General features: G+C 39.6%; 1 protein-coding gene across 2 annotated transcripts; it reads right to left on the bottom strand.

The window, feature by feature from the left end:
• Positions 1-10,773: 10,773 nt before the first annotated feature.
• LOC132805814 (zinc finger CCCH domain-containing protein 10-like) lies at positions 10,774-26,155 on the bottom strand. Of its 2 annotated transcripts, none has more exons than XM_060821099.1 (2): positions 26,028-26,155; positions 10,774-13,482 (listed from the first exon to the last, which is right to left on the bottom strand). In XM_060821099.1, exon 2 carries the CDS (start codon positions 13,433-13,435, stop codon positions 12,233-12,235), a length of 1,203 nt encoding a protein of 400 aa, XP_060677082.1. In that variant the 5' UTR covers positions 13,436-13,482; positions 26,028-26,155; the 3' UTR covers positions 10,774-12,232. The 2 variants fall into 2 exon arrangements, with proteins under 2 accessions (XP_060677082.1, XP_060677083.1); XM_060821100.1 differs by lacking the exon at positions 26,028-26,155 and having other exon boundaries at positions 10,774-13,243; positions 13,336-13,476.
• Positions 26,156-26,211: the final 56 nt, after the last annotated feature.

Genomic DNA, 26,211 nt, shown 5'->3' with positions numbered 1-26,211 from the left:
AAAGTAATTTTAAGAAAGGAGTTTACAACAAGAACTATCCTATCATCAAGTGACATTGTGAAATTTACTTTGTTGTTACTGAAAGTGTGCTTGAAAGAACATGAATGCTGTTAACGTCCCAAGCAGTGAATTATAGATCAGATGCAATATCCACATTTTACTGTACAGACAGGAAGGTATTTGAAAAAAAATGAAGATAAAATTCCTAGCGTGTGGAAGCAGACCAATCGGCCCAGAGTCCACACCAACCCTCCAAACGGGCATCCCACCCAGACCCACCCCCAACCCTAACCTTGCATTCCCCATGGCTAATCCACCTAACCTACGCATACCTGGACACTATGGGCAATTTGGCATGGCCAATCCACCTAACCTGAGCATCTTTGAACTGTGAGAGGAAACAGGAACACCCAGAGGAAACCCATGCAGACACAGGGAGAATGTGTGTGTGGAGTTTGCACAGTCGCCCAAGGCTGGAATCGAACCGGGTCCTGGTGCTGTAAGGCAGCAGTGCTAACCATGGAGCACTGTGCCTAATTAAGATAAATTACTCAAATTTGTTCCTAAGATTCTTTAAATTCAAGGATTTGAATGTAATAATCCACTCATTAATTGGCAAAAAGCCCATTTAGAAATGGGTTATCAACAGGAACCTTTTTGACCATGCTTTACATTAAACTTATAATCTGCTTTTTTAGAATGTTTGTTACTTATAGATTCTTATGCTTGAAATATCATCTAGTAGGTTGTTTTGATTGGAAAAAGAACTTTTTTTTAAAAAAAAGTTTTGAAGTTCATGAAAAACAAAGTTTAATATTAGTGAAGATCAGCAGTGAAAGTCAGATATGACTAGTTAAATCTGCCATTACAAAGTAGAATGGATTTTGATGAAAATTAATTTCACTTGTTTTATTTTTAAAATACCCCCGCCCAATTCCCTACATGAACAGTATGCTTTGAAAGGTGACTAATTAATGAAGGAAAATTGCAAAAGAACAAAGTCATCATGTTGGAGAACTTTACCATTAAGCCAGTTTCGTGGTAATTTTTTCTTCCTGACATACAGATCATATTACAATGAATGTTCGGTCACTTGCAGCATAATTTCAGTCCCTCCCCTACCACATCAAAGTAGTTTATAGTAAGTAATCATATAACCTTCTGAAATGCTTTTTCAAATATTCACAAAATATTTACATTTTAGAGCAATACAACTCAGATTATAAAAAGGTAGCAAAGTAACTGTGAGACTAGGACAATAATTATTAGGAGATGAAAAGCTGTGGATAGTCTGACATCATCTTGTTATTGCAAACAAAAACGCAATGTTAAAAACAAAAGGTAATTTAGTTTAAAACCTAGATTGGATTTGGTACTTATTTTTGTGTTGCCTACGCATTAGCTGATTTTGGACATGTCTCTTCCTTTTTGGTATCTCACCTTGGCTTGAGAGTTTGAGGGTCTGAAATTTGAATACGAATTTCCTAACAACAGAAAAATCTCTCTTATGGAACAAGTGCCAGTGCTTCTATTCCTGAGATACTTGTTTGCTGCACTTGCATGAAAATGAACTAGTTGGTGTCTAAACCAACTTAAATCTGGAAATTATAAATCTAAACACGTTCAAAACCCTGAACTCACAGAAACTCAGCACTGTTTGACATAATCAGTTGATAAAGAGATAGAAGAAAACAAATACATTATTTTACATTATTATATTTTATTCAAAATGAAGGTAATGAAAATTTGTAGATAGGAATGGGAGTGTGCATCTTTAGATTTGACGGTTAAAACCAAATTTCAAGTTTTAGAATGATTCAGAAACCTGAGTTTCACAAATTCAGGGCAAGTTCCAAATGGTGATGACCATCCGTAAAACTCTCAAATATATTAGTTAACAATGCCATTGAATCCACTAAAAAAGAACCTTCAATGTAAACAAAGTTTCACCAAATCTGCCAACAAACCCTTCAGTAATTGCAGGGTTGTCAATTTTCAGCTTGATACACCAGGAAACAGATATTTAACTGTGGTCTATTGGAGACAGCAACAACAGTTCTGCGTATTTCAGCCAAACAAAGCTACTGTCCAACTGTGTTTTTTTTCTGTTGTTGACCCTATTTTTGTCTCTAAACTAAAACACAAATTTTGAAAACTGAATAATTACAATACCAACACTGTTGAGAGTACAGGGTTTTTAAAGTGGTAGTGCATTGGCCTCCCAAACCCAACAACTGTAACTCCAAATCCCATTTAACCTACAAACCCATCTGTCCTCATTTGGGTAAGTTCTGTCACATTCTGCTGAAGCTGCTAGTTGAGACCCTTGAATTACATTGCAAGGTGGAAGAAGAGATGAATACTTCTACCTCACATCACTGGGATAGCACTAATGGCACCCAAATAGCAGCCCAGGAATTTCTGACCTCTCAATTGAGGTCAAAAGAATTAGCATGTATCAGAAGGAAAGAGGGAGAGAAAATAAACAGCTATATTAAAATAGCTCTGAATAATGTCCATATTTACACTCCACATTATATTATGCTATACCTACTAGGTAACATCCACCGATAAATCTATACCGTTTTGTTCCTGATTAAAAATTCCTTAGGCTAGAGTGACTGCTAATTGGGAAAAAGTGATCAGGGGAATATTTAAACCAAATTTAGAACTAGAGTTTGCATATGTGGATTTCTTACAAGCTGTTTTGAGACTTGCGCTTTGTGGTGGGAATATAGGAAGTTGCTTTTAGAAGAATGAGTATACTGCCCTCATTAATTTTGGAATTAAGATTTCTATACCACACCAACCCACCCCCAGTCACCTGAAATAAAATATCAATTTAACATTGCCACTCTTACTAGGATCAGTTCTTGTATTCATGGGCAAACAATTTGGACTTTTGTTGGTCCTTTGAGAGCAACTCCTTGTGTGTAATCACTTTGGTCTTTCAACTTATTTTTTGAATTGGGAGTGATGCTGCAGTTGTTAACAGTGCATTTTTGTGGTACCATTAAGACAACATATTTGAATGAATATACTTTGAACAGTGGCAGTGTTGTTCTAATGAAAGTTAACATTAATTCTGATTAAATTTCTTGAAGTCATAACATCAAACCGAGGTATACTTAAAATGGCAAGTGAAATAAAACTTTTCATTCTTAAAAGTCAAGTACTCAAGGTGTAATTAAGGATTCAGGATACCTCTTTACCTCAAATTTTGCATAGAATTGACAATGCTATACCCATTTAAGCATGTCATTCATTTGAATTTCTTTAAATTGCTTAGTGCTTAAACTTTCTTTTTCAGCTTTTGTAGATTGCTTTAGAAGGGAATGTATTTTGTTCAAAGACATCATCTCTGGAAGTATTTCAAAAGCACAGCTATTGAAGATCTACAGTTTTGACCCTTCAAAACAACATATCCATTCAATAAAAAAAAATCAAAATCCTATTGGGACTGACTACAAATTAAGCTGTTCAAATATCCCATTACAATGAATTAGTTTCTTGTCTTCTTTAGTAAGATGTCAAAAGGAGCAAGTGGTCTGTAAGAAACATTAAACAGATTATGCAGATTTGCTGCAATTATCATGAGCTATGTACGAAAGGTGGTTAATGAGATGCTGTTATAGAACTTCCTCATCCAACCCAGCACTTGGAAAAGAACTTGGCAGGTGATTTGATTGTGTTGCCCGTAGTCAACGTGGAACATTATTAAATTCAAGCCCAAGTTATATTTACAGGATGGGATTTTTGAGTCTTATTTAACTAATTATTGTCTGCTTTAAGAAAAAATACTAGCTCACAGACATGCTCTAATCCATTATTGCCAAAAAGTGACCAAATTTGATTTCTTTCTACAAGTTACAGAAACACAATACCAACTCTTCGTAAGCACCACATAATTATGTACGTACTAGGCTTTGCAGTTTATATTAGTTTGTGCACTGTTTTTAGTTGTTACTATAGGAAGTTAAATGTAAAATTTAAAACCTCCTTCATGTTTGCCCGTGTTTGTAACTTGTAGACATAAGCAAAAAAAAGGAAAAAAATAAATCCCACACAACATGAGTTGTATTTAATCTTTTGTGCCAAGTGGGTCAGTGAAGCGACTTGTACTTGACCCACTTCAGGTGCCAACCTACAATTAGAAAGTCCAAAATCTACAAGGGTTATAGCCAAAAAACAAAAATGAAAATAAACCCTATTTGCATAAAGTTCTCAAAATCAGTCAATTTACTTTTATTCCTTGTTAGGCGCTACATTTCCCTCCTCTTCCCCACTCTACGCAAAGTCCCAGCGTTAAGAGGCAGCAAACGAGCAACCTGCTGTGATCTGTGCACCTTACTTTATAATCAGGTGCTGGAAGCTGGAGTAACCTCTCCTCAGGTTTCTCTCTTCTTCAGGAAAGAAGAGTCAAGATTCAGACTCTGGCTGCTACAATTCACAGTTGAATCCACATGTGGCACCAACACGTTGCCAAACATCTTTTAGCAGCTCCAGTTTACAATGTTGTCATTTTATTGCTGGCTTCTTAATTTGTATCTATTCACATCTATTCTCTAGTTTTGCCAGATTGGTTTCCCACATTGCTAGTATAAATCCTAGTAAGCCCAAATCCAAAGCACAGAGATGTTTAAAAGGCTGCATAAATGAATATAATTGGGGCTAGAAATGAAAGCGTGATGCTGGTAGCAGTGTCTGTGTTTTGAGACTGGAATTGAGATACATTGTTGACATAGAATGGAGAGGTCATTCCGCTGCATCTAGCCTATTCTCTACCAGAGTGCAAATGATCAAGGTACAGTATTATGAAGTGCAAGACACTTCTTTACCATAGTTCTTCCATGTAGGAATGCAGCTGCCTCCCCTAGCTTAAAACTGAAAGTAACACATGAGACTAAGGTGGCATTGCTTGCACTATTTTTTCTTAAAATGCCTGTCCTTAATAGAAAAATTTATTTCCTTCAAGCAAGTGAATGAGAGAAAAAGGTCACCCAATAGCTCACTTAGCTATTTTACACAAAACAACCCTTGAATTTGCATATCACCTTTAACATAATAAAGCCTTCAAGCATCCTTCATAGAAGAATTAAACAAAATTTAAGTCAAATCTGCATTCTCAACCTGAAGTCAGACTTACCTGTGTTAAGACACAACAAACACAGTCAACTGGTCCTTCAACTGACATTACTTAAGGACTCATAAATGCAACTTTAAAAATCAACAAGAAAAAAATCTTTCACCAACTATTTTAAATGTGCACTTAAAAATGAATGAGGACTGGACAGGAAGCTTACTCTTAAATTAAAATGTTTTTTATTGTTCTACATTTTACAGGATCCCATACAAATAAATGCAGAGACTTTTATCTCATTTCAAATGAAGTATACACTTGGGACTGTAAGCTCTACTGTTCTGGAGACCTGTATCAGTTGAAACATTCTAAGCATAATCACAACTTTTTAAAAAATGTCAAACACAGCATAGCAAACATTATATACAAAATATATAATTAATCCTTTCAATTTACACAGGATCAGTTTGCAGCACTGGTTGCCTGTTTTACTAATATTCTTCAAAATATTGAGCCAAATGAAAGAACATCAAAATAGTCTGTGCTTTGGTTCTTACCCGTCACAGATCAACTGAATTGGGAGTGGTAACAAAAATAATATGATAAATGAGCATTTCAAGTACTGGAAATTACACAAATACAGTTCTGATTAAGGAAGAGTATTAAATCTGATGACCTGCCTTCTGTATCTGCTTGGCACCTTCCACATTTGGCTTAACTAAGAGCAAGAATTTGAAATAAAGAAAACAGAGGCTGGAAATACTCAGCAGGTTAGGCAGCATCTGTGGAGAAAAGGAGATATGCTTAATAGCTCAGGTCTTTGACCCTGCATCAAAACGGAGTCACTTACAGAACAACAGCCATGTTGTTTAGGGGTGGTACAGTGCCAGGGACCAGAGTCTGATTCCACCCTTGGATGACTGTCTGCATGGAGTTTGCACATTCTCCCCATGTCTGTGTGGGTTTCTACCAGGTGTTCTGGTTTCCTTCCACAGTCCAAACATTTGCAGGTTAAGTGGACTGGCCATGCTAAATTTTCCCTTAGTGTCCAGGGATATGCAGGTTAAGTGGAGTAGCTTGATTTAAAAAAAAGAGTAGGGTTACAGGGATAGACTGGGGGTCTGGGTGGGATGCACTTCGGAAGGTGGGTGCAGATTCAAATGGCCTCTTTCTGCACTGTAGGGATTTTACGAACAGCCTACGAACAAGAACAGAGTCGGGAAAGGGGCAAGGTGGTTAAAAACACACACACACACATAGGAAAAACAATTATCTGTAAACTGATTACATGGAGGCCAGGAATTGATTAGCAGACAGAAATAATAATAGTACACAAAGGGGACAATGATGAGAAAAGTTAGAGATACAAAAGATGTCTGAGATTCAGAATGCTCGAATAATAGGATACAGCAGAATAGCAGAGGGCATGGGAAACATGGAAAATCTGAAAAAGTGGAAAAGCTTGCTGTGGTTCAAGCATGTGGTGCAAAGAAAAGGACAGACAGATCCCAGGAGTGTAAACCATCCTAACTGGTTCGTGAATATCTAAGCACAGGTAAAAACGTAATTGGTCATCATGACATTATTTTCTCACTTTGCACAGAAGGCAAAACATATGAATTTACAAAAGGCATTTATCACAACCTTTTTATGTGATAAGATAAAAGCTTTCAGTATTGGGAGTAATATATTAACATGGATAGGGATTAATTAGCTAACAGCAAAGAGAGAATCTAGGTACACAAGTTGTCAAGGTGGCAAACTGTAACTAGCAGAATGCCACAGAAATCAGGCCTGGGGCTTCAACTATTTACAACCCGTAACAATGACTTGGATAAAGAGACAGACTGTGGCCAAATTTGGTGATATGAAAATAGGTAGGAAAGCCATTTGTGAGGAAGATAATCGGTGAAAGGATATAGAGAGGTTAATTGAGTGGGCACAAATTTGGCAAATGAAGTATAATGTGGGAAAAAGTGAGGTTGCCACTTTGGCAGGAAGTATACTGTTTAAATGCAGGGAGACTGCAGAATGCTGTGATAGAGGGATCTAGGTATCCTTGTACATGAATCACAAAAAAAAGTTAAAATGCAGGTACAGCAACAAATTAGGAAGGAAATTAGAACAATGGCCTTTATTGCATGGGAGATGCAGCTTGAAACTAGGGAAGCTTTGCTACACTGTACAAGGTGAGACCAGACTTAGAGGATCATGTGCAAATTTACTCACTTTGCTGAAACTAAAATGGACCAACTGGCACCTCATCTGCCACCTTCAACATTCACTCCTGCCACTATCGACAGTGGCAACTGCGTGTACCACTTACAAATGCATAGCAGTAACTCACCAAGACTCCTCTAACAGCACCTTCTAAGTAACCTATATCATTTTAGAAGGACAAAGGACAGCAGAGGTATAGGAACAACACTAGCTGCAAGACTCTCTTCAAAGCCACACACCATCTTGACTTGGAAGCATATCTCTCTTCCTACACTATCACTGAGTTGAAACCCAAGAACTCTTTTCCAACAGCACGACAGGTGCCCTTACACTCCAAAGACTACAGCCCTTTAAGAAGGAAGCTCAATACCACTTGTGTTGGACAATAAATGCTTACCTAGCCGATGAAGCCCACTGATTCCTGTAATGAGGGCTTTATCTTATGAGGAAATGTTGAGGAGGCTGGGCCTATATTTATTGTATTGGGCGGCATGGTGGCTCATTGGTTAGCACTGCAGCCTCACAGCACCAGGGACCCAGGTTTGATTCCAGCCTCGGGTGACTGTCTGTGTGGAGTTTGCACATTCTCCCTGTGTCTGCGTGGGTTTCCTCCGGGTGCTCCGGTTTCCTCCCACACTCCAAAGATATGCAGGTCAGGTGGATTGGCCATGCTAAATTGCCTATAGTGTTAGGTGCATTAGTCAGAGGGAAATGGGTCTGGGTGGGTTACTCTTCGGAGGGTTGGTGTGGACTTGTTGGGCTGAAGGGCCTGTTTCCACACTGTAAGGAATCTAATCTAAAAATGTTTAAGAACGAGAATTAGATTAGATTACTTACAGTGTGGAAACAGGCCCTTTGGCCCAACAAGGTCCACACCGACCCGCCGAAATGCAACCCACCCATTCCCCGACATTTACCTAACACTATGGCCAATTCACCTGACCAGCACATCTTTGGACTGTGGGAGGAAACCGGAGCACCCGGAGGAAACCCACGCAGACACGGGGAGAATGTGCAAACTCCACACAGACAGTTGCCTGAGGTGGGAATTGAACCGGGTCTCTGGCGCGGTGCGGCAGTAGTGCTAACCACTGTGCCACCGTGTCGCCCACAAAACTTGATTGTATTTTGTGTGTATGTGTGTAGAAATGAGCCATTCAACCCAACGAGGCCATGCTAGTGTTTATGATCTGTCCAAATCTCTGCCCATCTAAATGTATCGTAACCCTCTATTTCCTTCACCTTTAAATGATTCTGTACAATTCTCTTCAACTATTCTCTAGGGTGTTCAATATTCTCACCTTTTTATGGAAAGAATAAATGTTCAAAGAGGATTTAAAAAGATGCTACCAGAACTGCATGGGTCTTTTGTGTTTTTCCTCATCTTAAACAAAAGTTGAAGAATCACCTAACAGAGGTATTTGAAAATTTTGAAAAGACTCTGACATAAACTGAACACAACAGAATATTTTCTTTTATTGGGAATAGCGTAACTAAAATCCATCAATACAAGGTGGTTCCCAAGAATACCAATAAATTGACGCCAAAAAGGATGTTTCTGGTTATTAGCAGAAATCAACAAAAAGGGGACACCACTCAAAAATAAGGAACTCCCATTCAACATGGAGACGAGAAAGAATTTATTTTCTCAGAGCCAATAGTGGAGGTTGATCATTGAATTTATTCAAGGCAGAGTTAAACATATTTGATTATCAGAGGAAGTCAAGGTTTGTAAAGTGGAGGAATTAGATCAGTCAATATTTTAGTGAATTACACAGAAGGTTCAAGGGGTCAAACAGTCTACTCCTGCTCCTATTTCTAATTCTTCTATTATTATCCAAATTGTTGTTACAGGAACATATACTTCTTTACAGAAAGTCATTTATAAATAGAATATTGTAAAACTTTCTTTAACGACATCAAAATTACATTCAAAGCAGAGATACTCTTTGAATCAACAAGTCAAATCTGAAAATATAATGCAGTTTAAACAAACTACTATAAACTTCAATTTGACCCCGAATCAGCCACTACAGTTTCTAGTTTTATGCAAGTTTGTTACATTCAGATTCATTACATACACATTCAGTGTATTCCTGTTGTATGTTTTTTTCCAAATAAAAGTAAACATACTGTTGTGGTCACTTTAACAGTTTTTCAAAATTTTAAAAGACCTCTATTAGGTGACTCTTCATCTTTCTTTTCAGATTGAATAGTGCTTATTTTTACTCATCTATGTCAGACCTATAGCTAAAAAGCACAGACTAGTTTGAACATTCCTTAAGACTGTGCACTGTCTAGTATTTGCATTATTTTAACTGCTGACCATGAGACAGTGATATTAGTCTGTGATACGTGACAGTAATGTTCCCAGAGCTCTTTGTGAAGAGACAGTTTGCATAATTTTGATTTTAATCTAATAAAACTGCGACTCCCTTTGGTTAGGAAGGGCTCCCAAATATTCATGGTTTAGCAAGTATAAATTATATACACATTATAATTGGGTAAATTTCAGTCACAGGGATTCCTGGAAGTACACAACTATAGCATGAAGACAGAGGAAATACAGGGGATAGGCTATCCAATAATCTGAAAATTCTCTTTCCCACCTGCAAAGTATAAAATTGCAGCACAGCTAAAGAGCTACATTAAGTACAGAGTAGAATTTTCAGTTTATTGGATAGCCTATTCCCTGTATTTCCTAATCTGAAAATTCTCTTTCCCACCTGCAAAATATAAAATTGCAGTACAGCTAAAGAGCTACATTAAGTACAGAGTAGAATTTTCAGTTCTGTGGAGTACACTGAAAGCACGACAAATGAAAGCACATCTGCTTAATTAAACTTGTTTCAATTGTACAAGCTTAGATCATCGGTTCTGAATTCTAGATTCGACAAGAACCTGACAAACATTACAGCAGGTTTCAAACAACTAAACAGCTACTATATACAATTTGTAGACAAGGTTAACAGAAAAACAACAATTAAGGCCAAATGTCCTCAGTAACAGTTGATTAAATAGCATAAGTATGACCACCCTTAAAGTTTCATATCACAGCCACCACCCCTTTCAACAAAATAAGCACCTGAATCAATTAAACAAAACAGCCAGTTACATCAGGCAGCTTTAACAGACTATTAAAAGCCAATTTCATCATTAACATTGTTAATTGTGTTGCAAGATCATTTTGGCAAGCTTGAAGAAAATGCAAACAAATCAGTCAATCAGCTTTAGGAAAGATTTGCACCAAGTTTTTAAAATGAATCAGAACTTTGGGATTTTTTGTGCCCGATACATTATACTTCAGTTTTCTGTAGTTTTCCACTGATCCTGGTTATGGACTTCCAGGAGTTAAATCAATATATTTTAAAAAAAGCATGGTGTTCAGAATACCTTTAAGGATTTTTCTGATTTGAAGACATTAGCCAGCAAAAGGCAAGCCCTATTTCTAATGGAGTTCACTACAGGTTGCTTTTTTGATAAAGGGAAAAAATAGTGAACATTCATGTTCACACACTCAAATCCATTATAGTTTGACTCAGCATACTTCAAAAGACTGTGTGCAAACACTTCCATTCTGGCTCCAAATAAGTCAGCAGTTAAGCTGCCTTAGGTGCAAAGTATTTTTTAATATTCTGTATATTTTAACTGAACAAGTTATACATTTCTTGAATTTGTATACAAATTACAATATTTGGTGTGAAAATATATCTATATATTCCAGTTTAACAAGAATTTGCAAAAGGTTTTGCAGTTCCTGCATCGCTGACCCAAATTAGGTGCAGAGCAATCATCACTGGCATTTGCTCTTTTAACTATTTTTATCCAATTTCACTCTACATTTGCTTTATTGCCTTTAAGAGTCAAGTGAACAGAAGTTTCCTTTCTTTTATATTGTGAATTCACACAACTCGAGGACAAATGGCATCAGGGAGTTCAGCAAGGATAGTTTAAATACTCACTCTACTGTGACACTATTTAATGCTCAAAAGAGCACAACTACAGAGTCTGTGTAATCCCCATCCCATTTCTTCCAGTCAACTGGCCAGTGTAAGACTGCCAATGTGTTATAGACTGGCTTCCAGCAGAAACAGAATTCAGATTCTTTTAACCTCCAGTCATGCATCATCCTTGCAGATGGCAAAGAAAAAAATTTTGAATCCCATCAGTGTGGCAGGATTTGAATAGCCTATGTTACATACTGATTGGTCCAATGTGCGAAGATTGACAAAGTTGAAAGTACACTTTCGGGTCATTAAGAAACAGAATCATCGCAATGGCTTCCAAGTTAATTAAACACTTTGGTACAGAGCAATGTAATGAGCATTTTCAAAATTGTGAGGGTTAAATTGTACTTTCTGGATGGTTTATAATTATTTACATCTCAGTCATATCAAAACATTCCAAAAAGATTCAGAGAATTAGTTTTTGGAGTGCAGTGATCACTACCTGGGAAAATGCAGCAATCATTCAGCGCCAGCAATATCCACAATCAAAAGCTTCAAAATATTTTTATTTTGCTTTGTTAATTTACAATTTCATATGCTATGAAAATTTTGCGTCAAGAATGCAAATAGCCAAGCTTGGGATACAGAATCAGTTTGAATATTTTGCGCAGCACCACAGCCCAGAGACTTGTTTATCCCAAAACCTTTTAGAAGGCAACGCCCCGGAGAGCCTGTGCAACTGTTTTAAAGTTATATTAGATGATGGATTTACAAAGATTGGCAAGCTGTGCACTAAAACAGGAGTGGGGGGGGTTAAACGAGTATCCAAAAATAACAATAGATTGAAGAGGAAGAATTTACTCACAAAGAGAACTAAAGGCTGGGTCAGAATTATATTTGACTCTGGAGTGCATTTTTATGTAATGCACATCATGGGAAGCAACAAAGAAACACAGAACATTTTCTAAAGCCTGCATATAACCACTCAGTGAGGAATTGCTGTTATCCTCATACTCTGTGATGCAATTGGATAAGTAACCATTGGAGTGGTGGCATGGCTAATAGTGATTCCTGGCATTGCTTGTGCAATTGACACTGCCACTGGTGCAACAGAAACAGCCACTGGGGCCATAGAGACTGGAGGCGCCATCCCCTGGGCAATGGTCTGGGCAAGCGCTGCAGGAAGTGAAGCAATCTCAGGATTAAGATGCTGGGCTGTTGGTGCAGCGTTAGCAGGTGGTGCAGCAGTAGCTCCAGCAGTTGCCACCAGGTCTTGCTGGGTGACAGGTCGTGGTTGAAGCGCTTGGCTGCTCAAAGTGGTGTGAGTCTGTGCTATTCCATGATTGTAATTGGTGATTGCACCCACAGTTGGTGCTGCCAGTGTTTGCTCTGTTGCTGTGGGAGTGGAGGTCAGCGTGACCACCTTGGTTTGGTTGCGGAAATGTGCATTTTGCTCCAAAAGTACCTCATTAGTTGCCATTAAATTTGAGATCTGTTTTTTGAGTTCCTCAACACGCTTTCGAAGCATCAGATTCTCCTCCTCCAGAAACCGATAGTCAACTGGACGCGAATTTGGGATATTAAAATCATAACTCTCAAATCGCAAGCCATCAACTCTTCGTCTCTTTAGAACATGGTCATAATCAGCATAGCGATCAGTGTCATAGAGGTCATCAAATGGGTCATATCGACGCACTACAGGAGAAATCACTTGGTCTCGTGACAATCTCTCCAAAGTTCTGTTTTCATATTCATATTCATCACGTTTTAAGTGCCGGAATTTACACTTAGATCCTCGTTGACAGTCACCTTTCAAGTAGTCACGACAAATTGGGACCTCACCTTTTTTAAAAGAGAGGTCAGATGGCGAAAGGCCAAGACCCATGGCCACTGTCAGGCGCAAGCGTGGGGGAAGCTCTCCTGACTTTTTATAATGCTCCTCATCCTCCTTTGTCCCATGAATAAACTTGCAGTTGATGCGAGTGCACTCCTTGTTCTGATAGTCATGACAAAAGACAAATTCATTTTTCTTTACGCCCAAGTCAGACACTTCATTAATATCAGGGTGATAGAACTTGCAGCGCTTACCACGTTTGCAGACATTGCGCAGGAAGTCTCGGCAAATATCATCTGAGCTGTGGCCAGCCTCGTCATTACCACTGTTAAATAAATTATCTTTATCCGGCATCTTCACAGACTATTTCTGTGCTTCTCAGCCACTGTACACAAAAACATCTGAAAAAGAAAATCAAGGTATGTCTTTACAGAGAAGGAGGAATTAGGCCACAAGCTAAGTGTTACCTGAACCACTGTAATTGGTACTCAGCAAGCTAAGCAACAATTGTAATGGAATTGAAAAAAGGTTTCTAAATGTGCTCAGAGTCAGCAACAAACATTCCTAGGTTAGTTGTACCACATGCTTCCCCACAATGTGGCTTCACTACAACTTCGGAAGTCTACCTCACTGTACCAGAGTCACATTTTCATCATGGATCCCTTGGCGGAGTTGGGGAATGATGAGTATGGATTGTAATAAATTATAGGTTATTTTGTGCTTGGCTTATGTTCATTGCAAACTTGCCTGAGGTTTGCCAAACCTACATAATTTTAGATATCACCAAAGAACAAAAAAAAATTATTTCATTAGTCTGAGATACATTAAATAACTGCATCTATATGAAAGTAAAAATAAAAATTGTTTTTTTCAAAAAAACTCCAAGATTTAGACTTTATCATGAATTAACTTATCCACATTCAATGTACATGCATATTTTCAGAAGTATCAGAGAGTAATTCATGATATAATGCTTTCACACACTTCAAAATACCACTGATGGAAGTGAGGAAGACGTATTTCTTTTCTCAGTGGAGAAACAATTCTGGGTATTGGGATAGGAGAAAAACTGAAAAAAATAAATAATAAGAGAACCTGACTCACAGACCAAAGTACAAACTGCACCTGCTTGCCTGGAAAGAAGAATTGTTAACTATGGCTTTTAGCAATCCAGAAAACAAAAAAAAGCGAGAGTTTTCACTTCAAATTTCAACTCTGTGACCTCTACTGGAAAATATACATGAGAGCTTTGGGACCACAATGCTTGGTATCACCTTTGATCCCAGCATTTGTAAGGGTCATTCATTATTACCCTGACTAGCACGTAAAGAATGCCCACAATTTGGTAAAGAAGATAATGCATAAGTACCCCAGCAATAGAGTCAACACTTTCGACAGATAGGGGTGGGGGTTGGTGGTGGAATCCAATACTTGCAATCATACTAAACAAATGTTAACCCAAAGAAACAAAATAAGTTTCTAGTTCTATGATACTTTAACATAATGAGATGACATACAAGAAAGTGAAAAGGTGAAAATGGACAGTGATTGGGAAGACAAGAGCAGAAATTACTTTTGGCAGGAATGTTTGTTTGAAAAAATAATGCAGTTATGAAATTCAGAACTTTGATACCCTATTAAAAAAAAGGTATCTGTTTGCCAAAACCTTGTGTGCCTTTGATAGTCAATAATGAACGGACTGAAAGCTCCAAATGATGGCCACTGAAATGAATAATGTACACAGCTGAAAATTACAAGATTATTAAAGTAGTGCAGGTGTGAAAAATAATTTTCAGTGTTTTTCTTTCATTATCCCCTACCCAGAAAGAGGCACTGATGACAAAGCTCGTTCCCCGTTTTGATTATACAAAGCTAAAAGTAATTCCTTACCAGTGTATCTGGGCCAGTATCACAGATCTCTAACTTATTTCATTTATCACAAACTGGTCAATATTAACAAAAGGTGGCATCAGTAAAACTCCATTTAGCCATAGACATTGGGATCAAGACAACTGATGCAGAAGATATTTGTAGAGGGAACAGTATTACTTTGAGGGGAAAAAGTATGTAAATTGTATAATTTATGTATATTCAGAATATTTTCAATGAGAAACAGCTATTTCAACAAGTTGAAGTACATTTATTTATGTAAAAAACCTTGATACTGCAGGCATTCACTGAAAATATTTTCAGTTTCACGAACATCATGAAAAAAAAGGAAAACACAATTCTTGGGTTTTATAATTAGAAGTAGCAAATACCAAAATAAGGAGATGTGTTAAACTTGCATAAGATATTAGTCAGACTGCAGTTGGAGTACTTTGTGGTAGTTCTTTGTGCTTCACTCAGGTGAAGCAATGCTGAAAATTCCTGCTTTCTAATTATATGTTTGGGTTTCTTTGGGTTGGTGATGTCATTTCCTGTGGTGAAGCCACTTCCAGTTCCTTTTCTCAGGGGGTGGTAGATGAGGTCTAACTCGGTGTGTTCATTGATAGAGTTCCGGTTGGAATGCCATGCTTCTAGGAATTCTCAAGACAATCAATAATATCCTTACTGGCATAAAATTCACTAAAGAGGAGGAAAACAACAAACTGCCATTCCTAGATGTCATGGTAGAGCGAACAGCCAATGGGGAACTTCAAACCAACCTCTATAGAAAAACAACACATCCAGACCAAATATTGAACTACAGAAGCAATCATCTCAACATCCACAAATGAAGCTGCATCAGAACATTGTTTCAATGAGCCAACACACACACTGCAGGACAGAGGGACTACACAGAGCAGGGGAAAATCACCTATATCGTGTATTCAAAACGAATGGGTACCCAATGAACACAGTCCGCCGATTTCTCGGCAACAAACCCAAACAAGCAATCAAAACACGTCCAGAAACCCTAGTCACTCTCCCCTACATCAAAGGCATCTCAGAAATGACTGCCAGACTACGCAGACCCCTTGGCATCATGGTAGCCCACAAACCCACCAACACACTAAAACAGCAGCTAATGAACTTGAAAGACCTTATACAGACAATGAGTAAAACTAATGTCATTTACAAAGTACCATGCAAGGACTGTAACAAACACTACATTGGACAAACAGGTAGAAAACTAGCCACCAGGATAAATGAACACCAACTAGCCACAAAAAGACATGACCCTCTCTCCTCACATATGGATGAGGAAGGACACCACTTTGACTGGGACAATACATCCATCTTAGGACAAGTCAAACAAAGACATGCACAAGAATTCCTAGAAGCATGGCATTCCAACTGGAACTCTATCAACAAACATATTGAGTTAGACCCCATCTACCACCCCCTGAGAAAAGGAACAGGAAGTGACTTCACCACAGGAAATAACATCACCAACCCAAAGAAACTCAAACATATAAATAGAAAGCAGGAATTTTCAGCATCACTTTGCATGAGGTCCACTGAAGATGTTACCTAGTAAGGTAAAGGAACGTCTGGAAATGAACCTTTCAGCTCAGCAAGCAAACCTACATCCAAAACCTCAACCTGAGCTACAAATCTTCTCAAAACTCACAATGAAATAACGTTACCAGGATGGGCTATTACAGTTAAGAGATTTAAGTTTTAAATTTAAGACTTTACTGCTGGATTGGAGAAAATTAAGGGATTCCTGATTAGAAGCCTTCAAGATTATGGTGAACTGGTAATGAGTGCACATAAGTTTAGCATGAAGATATAAATGAGAGGGGTTTGAAAAGTGTTTCCTCATAGAGGATGATTTGGATGTGAAATGCTCTAAAAACTGTTGTTCCAGGCAAGGTCACAATTATTAAATAGATAATTACTTGAAAAAGAATATTAAAAAGGATAAAGGGAAACAAGCAAGAGAATGGGGTTAGGTGGCTTTTTGCAAGAAAAATTAAAATGTATCAAATTGTCACATGCTATGATCTTAAATCTTTCAAAATTACTTAGGAAAAACTGAGAAAAATCAGAGATTGTTCAACTTTGAAAGGAGGTACATGATGGACAACAAATACTGGTCTTGCCAGCGATGTCCATGTCCCACTAGTGAACAGAAATTACACGTGAAATTGAAAACAATAATTTGAGCACTGTTTCAAATTAAGTCATGACTGTCAGCAAAGGGGAATGAGGTACAAACTGATAAAAAATGCAAATACAGCATTGATGTCAAAAGGCACTTTAGCACAGTGATCATTAATTAAAATGATGCCTATGATAGGGCAGAGGATGCAAAAACCTTGAGTTAATCTGTGATATGTGCGATACTGTGACAAGGCTGATATGTGGAGTTTCTATGAGAGGCTGAGAAAAAAAAATAACTGAACTTCCTTCTGCATCTGTACTTACCTTTGTGCTTAGACAACATTTTGTCCTGTTTTATATATCACAATATACAATATAGCCTTCACACAGAATACAAATGAGTGTTCTTCCAGGACCTGAAGCAGTCGCTGTTCTCCCATCATGGATTACAATCAAAACAAATCAACCCAAGTCTGATCCTGGCACAGATCCGCCTTTATAATTATAACAGAAATAGTAACAATGTAATTCATTCTAAAATTATTTTCAGACTTGACAGTGTTTACAGAGACTACATATACACGCCTGTAAAAAAAAACACTCAACAAACTAATCTGATGTAGCAAAAACGTTGAATGACAATGAAAAGTATTGTTTGGAAGACAAATTTCCAAAACGTGCAAACGATAACATGACTGCTCTTCACTCCTTGTCTTTTTTTGACAGCAACTGGAACAATAGAATGCAAGCAGAACAATAGGATGCAAGCAGAACAATAGGATGCAAGCAGAACAAAAGAACCAATCCTCTTTCTTCGGAATAGAGTATAAGGCATACATACTACTCCTTGCAGCATGTGAGAACAAAAGTTTCTTTAAATGTATTACTTATGGAAGTTTAAGTGTCATGACCAATTTAAAGAATCTTAGCCTCCCTCTTCTCCCAAGATTGGAAACTGCACTGTCCATTGTCAAAAAGAAGCATAACATTGAAACTTAACTCACACTGATCTCGACTGGAATGCAAGAAACCATATTTAGAAAAGGAACAACTTAGACAGCATGAGAAGATGGTGCTTATTACTTCAACCATGGCTGGCATGGAGATGAATTAGAAACTGTTAACTGTCAATCTTAATTAGTTGTTTAAAATTAGACCAGGCAGATAGTCTCTGATTGGCAAAGGTGTTGCCATGACAAAAGCAGCATGGATTGGCAGTCCCCATACCTAGGTGAAAGTGAGGACTGCAGATGCTGGAGATCAGTCAAGATTAGAGTGGTGCTGGAAAAGCACAGCAGGTCAGGCAGCATCCGAGGAGCAGGAAAGTCGACGTTTCAGGCAAGATGAAGGGCTTTTGCCCGAAACATCGATTTTCCTGCTCCTTGGATGCTGCCTAACCTGCTGTGCTGTTCCAGTCCCCATACTGGTTTCCTCAATGAAAAGGTACAATGTAAGGACAAATTCTACAAAGAACAGGGCTAGGTGTGTGAATATGTGTAGCCTAAGCGCTTGCAAATGAATCACACTTCAAACCAGGTTGATAATCTTGGTTTCTGGTGTAATTCTCATCGGAGTCAGGAGTATTTGTAAAATGCTGTCCAGCAGCAAGATCGCATCCAAATGTCGGACATGGTATTCTGAAATTTATAAGGATAGGCTGGTTGAGCACAGTTGGCCTGCTGCCTGCTGTGGACAATCAATGGGATGTTTTGCTTAATATGATCTGTCAGTTTTTAAGATGTAGAACCTATAGACATACATCACACAACTGAAACTCATTAACCGCATTACGTGTTTACAGAGGCAAAATGTCTCTGTGGCTTGATGGCAACATCCTATCAGTATGGAATACCATTCTCATGTTTACTGCAAAATAGCAATGAGAGATGGATATCAAGGTAGATTGGAGGCTTCAGGGCCAAAAAAGTAGTGGCCATAGATCCTTCCATAAATTTGTGAGATATACAGTGGGTGCTGATTTAATAAGATAGCCAATATCACAGCTATTCACATATGATAATGGCTCTCTCAGCATCAAGCTTGCAGTGAGCAGATGGTTAGAGGCCAATTCACGAGTTTCCCAATAACGTTGATCTTGTAGTGCATCGAATTGTTGGAATACCAGTGCATAAATTGACTAGTGTATGCAGCCTTGCAATACATGGTGGAAGAAAACCCATTTGCAGATTTCCTAACTAATACAGAGCTTGTTTGATTGTGCCATTTCAATGTAAATTTGTGCACAGGATGGGAATTTATGAAACTGTATAAACAAATTCTTTGATGCAACTGTGGATACAAATGTTGTAAATGTGTCAGGGGTAAAATCTGCTGCCGAAACGAGGTAAACAAGCTCTCTTTCCTCATGTAAATTGAGAAACATGCTAATGCGTTCTCTAGTAAAAAGTGAGGTCTGCAGATGCTGGAGATCAGAGCTGAAAATGTGTTGCTGGTTAAAGTGCAGCAGGTCAGGCAGCATCCAAGGAACAGGAAATTCGACGTTTCGGGCATAAGCCCTTCATCAGGAATGTGTTCTCTACTACTATCTACCACAAGCCTACATTCAACAGTCAATATATGCATTGTAATTCCTATAATTTCCCCATTCTACAAAATCAACCTATTGGCAACCTCATTGATAGGGCACTAGCCAACTGCTTACCATGTAAGCTTAACACCAAGATATGATGCATCAAAACTAATGCATAACCTGATAAAATCATCATTTGCTATACATCACACAAACTCATCGAAGATGCAATGGTTGCCACATTTGGCCCTGAAAGGTGTCCAGCCTACCTCAGAGTACCTTGGAAATATAGGGTGAATCAAATATTTGAACAACAGGTGAGGGCTAGCAGTCTCATTCTGCTACTTCATAATTAAGAGGTATTCTTCATCAAGCCATAGAGATTTTTTGACTACCACACAAAGCTATAGGAGCTTCAGTACTAGTGTGATGCCAGATATGTAAGGCTGTACATTCAATCCAACGACTGGCAGACAGTTATTAAAACAACATGGAAAAAGACAGAAGGTGAAAAAAACAAATTTGTACTGATGTTTGATGCTTTCTGCTCAATCTATAGTTAAACAGCAAGCTGCAAGATTTGTAAATCAATGAATGCGTAGAAAGTAACTTTTTAAAATAAAACTGCATCATAAGCAAGGGATATTAATATATAAAACAACCATCCTGCAATTTGCATAACCTAACTAAATTTAGGACAGATGTACTTTACTATAAAGCAACTATACCTTACAATACCGTAATTTTTAAAAAAGTTAAATCATATTCATTCAGATAGCTCCTACTCAGAATATCATGAACAGCAGACCAGCCACACATCCAAAAGGTGGTAGAGTAATCAGTTTGCAGCCTTTGCCTAGCTGCTCATCTTCCACATTGCCACCAATAAAATATCCTAAATTGGAAGTACACTATGCTGAACAACTAAGTACCGAGAGGTTTATTTTTTTAAAATCAAGGATACAGCACCTTTAACTTTTATTTTGTATTTTATGCATCGGCTAAGTAATCTGATAGTTAATTATTGTAGGGAGGCATAATTGTAAGATGCCATATAAAGCATATACATATCACACCAGAATAAACTGATGTGGAATTTGAGGAAAAGCAGAATTATTGGAAAGACTTAGGGCTTGTCCAATGTTCAAGAATTTTAAACCAACGTCATACAAATCAGCAAAAACTTGAATGTGGTCCTTGGCCTGTGCTGAGCTAGCTGTATCCTAATTACAGTAGTAAGGATGGTACTCAGTGACCTCAAAAAGTGAATGCAATGAACTACAAATTGGTTCACGAACCATGTATGGCAACGTATTGTGCTATGGAGTAGTAGAATGCAGGCTCACTCCTGTAACTGATCAAAATGTTAAGTTTTCTGAACTCAGTCACATCATCAAACAAAAAGTCGGAATATTCCTCAGAGTGGGAAGGACCAAAAAGAGTGGAAAGCAAACCACTGTCACATACCGCTTAACAAACAGTTACATCAGAGCATCAGCAGAGACCCAGATTCCTAAATTTATTGCTAAAGTGCTTAAATTCAGAAATATTTGGATTGCGGACGTCCAAGCAAACATTAATCCACCAGGTTAGGAGCAAGGAGCGGAAGACAGTGACAAAAAAAATAAAACATTTCCATCCTCAGCAGTCATGGCAAAGCGATTCCTGCTATCAGGTACACAAGCTACCCAAAATATCATGAAAAACAGACCAGCCACACATGATCCAGGTTTGCAAAAAGGCTGATATTATCACAGGCACCAGAGTGATGATAGTGTGTAGCTGATTCAATTAATAGGTAGAAATATACCTATATGGACACTAGATACAAAGAGGATCAGGTAGGCTGCAATGATCCTCATGATTAAATAACCTTCTAGAACTCACTGGTCAGGCTCACAAATGCGGACTATCTACTTGGGTGAGACACTGGCGATTTAGTGGCAGCTGAGGAGGTGCATCCAGGTGAACCACTATTTTCAGGAAAGGATTAGCATAAGACTAGGAAAGAAAATGTAGTTTGCAAAAAACTTGCTACACTATTGTTCTGAATTTTTCATTTATCAATTTCAGGATGTTAATTGGGGACTTAGCTTGCCTTTTAACTCTAATTCGTACTTGGACAATTCCACTAGTGACTAGTTAGTACATGTCAGATAGCTCAGCTATACAAAAGGATTTGTAACCTCTATGCTTAAGCACATTTTCAAAATTGTATAATAGCATCTCAGAAACCAATATTCAAGATCAGTTTCCTTCTCACTACTTTTCTTGCTTTTCCAAGTCACCATCAAATTCTAGAAAGCTGATTTGCTTCATTTAACATTGTTGAAGTAACATCAGGGTCTTCCATCAAGACAATTTTCAGAGTTATACAGTATTTTGAGTACTATACTCTAAAATAGAATACTTTAAAAATAACAAATTCATGAAGCATGGGGTCAGCTTTTCTAGAATGATGATAGGGAACTTTATACTTTCAACTCTGCTTTATGAAACAGCTTGCTGGATATTAAATTGTGGATAAACCAAACACGATCAAGACTGATGGCACTCTGTTCAATTTCCATCAGAAATTCCACACCCTAAACTGCATTTTACTATAATCGAACTACCCTATTGAACTGTAAAGATTTACAAACTCCTTAGGGTGGCTCAGTGGTTAGCACTGCAGCCTCACAGCACCAGGGACCTGGGTTCAATTCTCGCCTCAGGCAACTGTTCTTGTGGAGTTTGCACATTCTCCCCATGTTTGTGTGGGCTTTCTTCCACAATCCAAACAGGTGCAGGTCAGGTGAATTGGCCATGCTAAATTGTCCATAGTGTTAGGTGCATTAGTCAGAGGGAGATGGGTCTGGGTGGGTTGCTGTTCGAAGGGTTGGTGTGGACTTGTTGGGCTGAATGGCTGGTTTCCACACTGTACCGAATCTAATCAAACTTCATATTGCTTTCACTGCAAAAAGCTGAACTCCCCTTGTGTTTATCACTTCTAGGCTTGACTTCAATACAATCTGGTAGGTAAAAACAATGACTGCAGATGCTGGAAACCAGATTCTGGATTAGTGGTGCTGGAAGAGCACAGCAGTTCAGGCAGCATCCAAGGAGCAGCGAAATCTACGTTTTGGACAAAAGCCCTTTATCAGGAATAAAGGCAGTGAGCCTGAAGCGTGGAGAGATAAGCTAGAGGAGGGTGGGGGTGGGGAGAAAGTAGCATAGAGTACAATGGGTGAGTGGGGGAGGGGATGAAGATGATAGGTCAGGGAGGAGAGGGTGGAGTGGATAGGTGGAAAAGGAGATAGGCAGGTAGGACAAGTCCAGACAAGTCATGGGGACAGTGCTGAGCTGGAAGTTTGGAACTAGGGTGAGGTGGGGGAAGGGGAAATGAGGAAACTGTTGAAGTCCACATTGATGCCCTTGGGGTTGAAGTGTTCCGAGGCAGAAGATGAGGCGTTCTTCCTCCAGGTGTCTGGTGGTGAGGGAGCGGCAGTGAAGGAGGCCTAGGACCTCCATGCCCTCGGCAGAATGGGAGGGGGAGTTGAACTGTTGGGCCACGGGGCAGTGTGGTTGATTGGTGCGGGTGTCTCGGAGATGTTCCCTAAAGTGCTCTGCTAGGAGGCACCCGGCCTCCCCAATGTAGAGGAGACCGCATCGGGAGCAACGGATACAATAAATGATATTAGTGGATGTGCAGGTAAAACTTTGATGGATGTGGAAGGCTCCTTCAGAGCTTTGGATAGAGGTGAGGGAGGAGGTGTGGGTGCAGGTTTTACAGTTCCTGCGGTGGCAGGGGAAAGTGCCAGGATGGGAGGGTGGGTTGTAGGGGGATGTGGACCTGATCAGGTAGTCACAGAGGGAACAGTCTTTGTGGAAGGCAGAAAGGGATGGGGAGGGAAATATATCCCTGGTGGTGGGTTCTTTTTGGAGGTGGCGGAAATGTCGGCGGATGATTTGGTTTATGCGAAGGTTTGTAGGGTGGAAGGCGTGTTCTGTCCTTGTTATGGTTGGAGGGGTGGGGTCTGAGTGCGGGGGTCTGAGGGCGGAGGTGCGGGATGTGGACGAGATGCATTGGAGGGCATCTTTAACCACGTGGGAAGGGAAATTGCGGTCTCTAAAGAAGGAGGCCATCTGGTGTGTTCTGTGGTGGAACTGGTCCTCCTGGGAGCAGATACGGCGGAGGCGGAGGAATTGGGAATACGGGATGGCATTTTTGCAAGAGGTAGGGTGGGAAGAGGTGTAATCCAGGTAGCTGTGGGAGTCGGTGGGTTTGTAAAAAATGTCAGTGTCAAGTTGGTCGTCATTAATGGAGATGGAGAGGTCCAGGAAGGGGAGGGAGATGTCAGAGATGGTCCAGGTAAATTTAAGGTCAGGGTGGAATGTGTTGGTGAAGTTGATGAATTGCTCAACCTCCTCGTGGGAGCACGAGGTGGCGCTAATGCAGTCATCAATGTAGCGGAGGAAGAGGTGGGGAGTGGTGCCGGCGTAATTACAGAAGATCAACTGTTCTACGTAGCCAACAAAGAGACAGGCATAGCTGGGGCCCATACGTGTGCCCATGGCGACCCCTTTGGTCTGGAGGAAGTGGGAGGATTCAAAGGAGAAATTGTCACGGGTGAGGACCAGTTCGGCCAAACGAATGAGAGTGTCGGTGGAAGGGTACTGTTGGGGACGTCTGGAGAGAAAAAAACAGAGAGCTTGGAGGCCCTGGTCATGGCGGATGGAGGTGTAGAGGGATTGGATATCCATGGTGAAGATGAGGCGTTGGGGGCTGGGGAAACGGAAGTCTTGGAGGAGGTGGAGGGCGTGGGTGGTGTCTCGAACGTATGTGGGGAGTTCCTGGACTGGGGGGAATAGGACAGTGTTGAGGTAGGTAGAGATGAGTTCAGTGGGGCAGGAGCATGCTGAGACAATGGGTCGGCCAGGGTGGTGAGACTTGTGGATCTTGGGAAGGAGGTAGAACCAGGCAGTGCAGGGTTCCCGGACCACGAGGTTGGAAGCTGTGGGTGGGAGATCCCCTGAGGTGATAAGGTTCTGTATGGTCTGGGAGATGATGGTTTGGTGATGGGGGGTGAGGTCATGGTCGAGGAGGCAGTAGGAAGAGGTGTCCTCGAGTTGGCATTTGGCTTCAACGGTGTAGAGGTCAGTGCGCCAGACTATCACTGTGCCCCCTTTATCTGCTGGCTTGATGGTGAGGTTGGGATTGGAGTAGAGGGATTTGAGGGCTGCACGTTGTGAGGGTGAGGGGGGGAAGCAGGTTGAGGCGGTTAATGTCCCGGCGGCAGTTGGAAATGAAGAGGTCGAGGGCAAGTAATAGGCCAGCGCAGGGTGTCCAGGTGGATGCAGTGTGTTGGAGGTGGGCGGGAATCCTGATTGTGAAAATAAGCTCGAAGGCGGAGGCAACGGAAGAATTGTTCGACGTCACGGCGTGTATTAAATTAATTGCTGCACATGCCCCACAATTCCATCTCATTCAAACCAGCATGAAACTCTAACTTGCCCCATTCACCTCAGGCTTCATATATTTCTGTTGGCTAATCATGGTATGTCAATTTCAAAGTTCTCATCTACAAATCTCTCCATAGCCTAACTGCCAGCTTAATTCTAAAATTTTCTCTATTTCTAGGTTTCAATTCACTTTACAATTTCTAAACCTGAACTACATGTCCATCACATCCGCTGCAACCTTTGCAATGGGTCTTCAGCTGACAAGTATTCTTGAATTCCTAAAGGGCTTCCACCTTGCTACATCGTTCTCCGCCCTCAAAATATTCTTCAAGTAGCCTTCACTCGGCTGAGGGCTCCATCTCCTCCCCATGAAATCCCTTGGGCCATTTTGTTATGCTCAAGGCAATTTAGAAGTATAAGCTTTTGTACTCAAAAAACGGCAAAAAAAAACTGCAAACGCTGGAATCCAAAGTAGACAAGCAAGAGATGGAAGAACACAGCAAGCCAGACAGCATCAGGAGGTGGAGTCCATACTACCTGGCTTGCTGTGTTCTTTCAGCCTCTTGCTTGTCTACTTTGTACGTGAAAGAAGCATTTCGGCAGAAAACAAGAGTCTAATCAAGTTTCATTAGAAGTAAATATTGATTTCTTAGTGCTTCAAATGTATGAATGAACTATGAAATTTCAAAAACAATGCTCGTAAAATTCTGATTTAACGATCATTTTACTGTACATTATACCGTATATCAGTCGCAAGCTAGTCGAGGGATTCGAAGGCTGTTATGGATTTCTAGGCCTTAACTTTGTGCTACATGAAACAACGGCGTACACACGAAAACAAAATTAAACCTTCGTTCTGACTATTTAAATTGTCGGAATAATCAAGAGTAAAAATCAAAACGGATACAAAACAGACAGAAAAAACGGAATGTATTTACATACACGGTTCAGCTCCTTCACTCCTCCAAACACAACGAGTATCAAAAAAAAGCTCCTCCCAGACAAGAGCGGCTTAACGCCAATGAGTTGCGATTCGTAACCTGAATTCCTTTCAGTCAGCTCGGTTACTATTTTACATTCAAAATTTAACCTGAATTCCCGCGCCCATAAATTTTCTAAGTTAATA

This window comes from Hemiscyllium ocellatum, chromosome X (genome assembly GCF_020745735.1).
Source record: "Hemiscyllium ocellatum isolate sHemOce1 chromosome X, sHemOce1.pat.X.cur, whole genome shotgun sequence".
NCBI lineage: Eukaryota > Metazoa > Chordata > Chondrichthyes > Orectolobiformes > Hemiscylliidae > Hemiscyllium > Hemiscyllium ocellatum.
The sequence above is the reverse complement of the archived record's forward strand: the minus strand, read 5'-3'. Positions and strand labels throughout refer to the sequence as shown.

Bases quoted from the DNA above. Each gene is read 5' to 3' on its own strand.
- LOC132805814 (XM_060821099.1), bottom strand. From the start codon at position 13,435: ATGCCGGATAAAGATAATTTATTTAACAGTGGTAATGACGAGGCTGGC.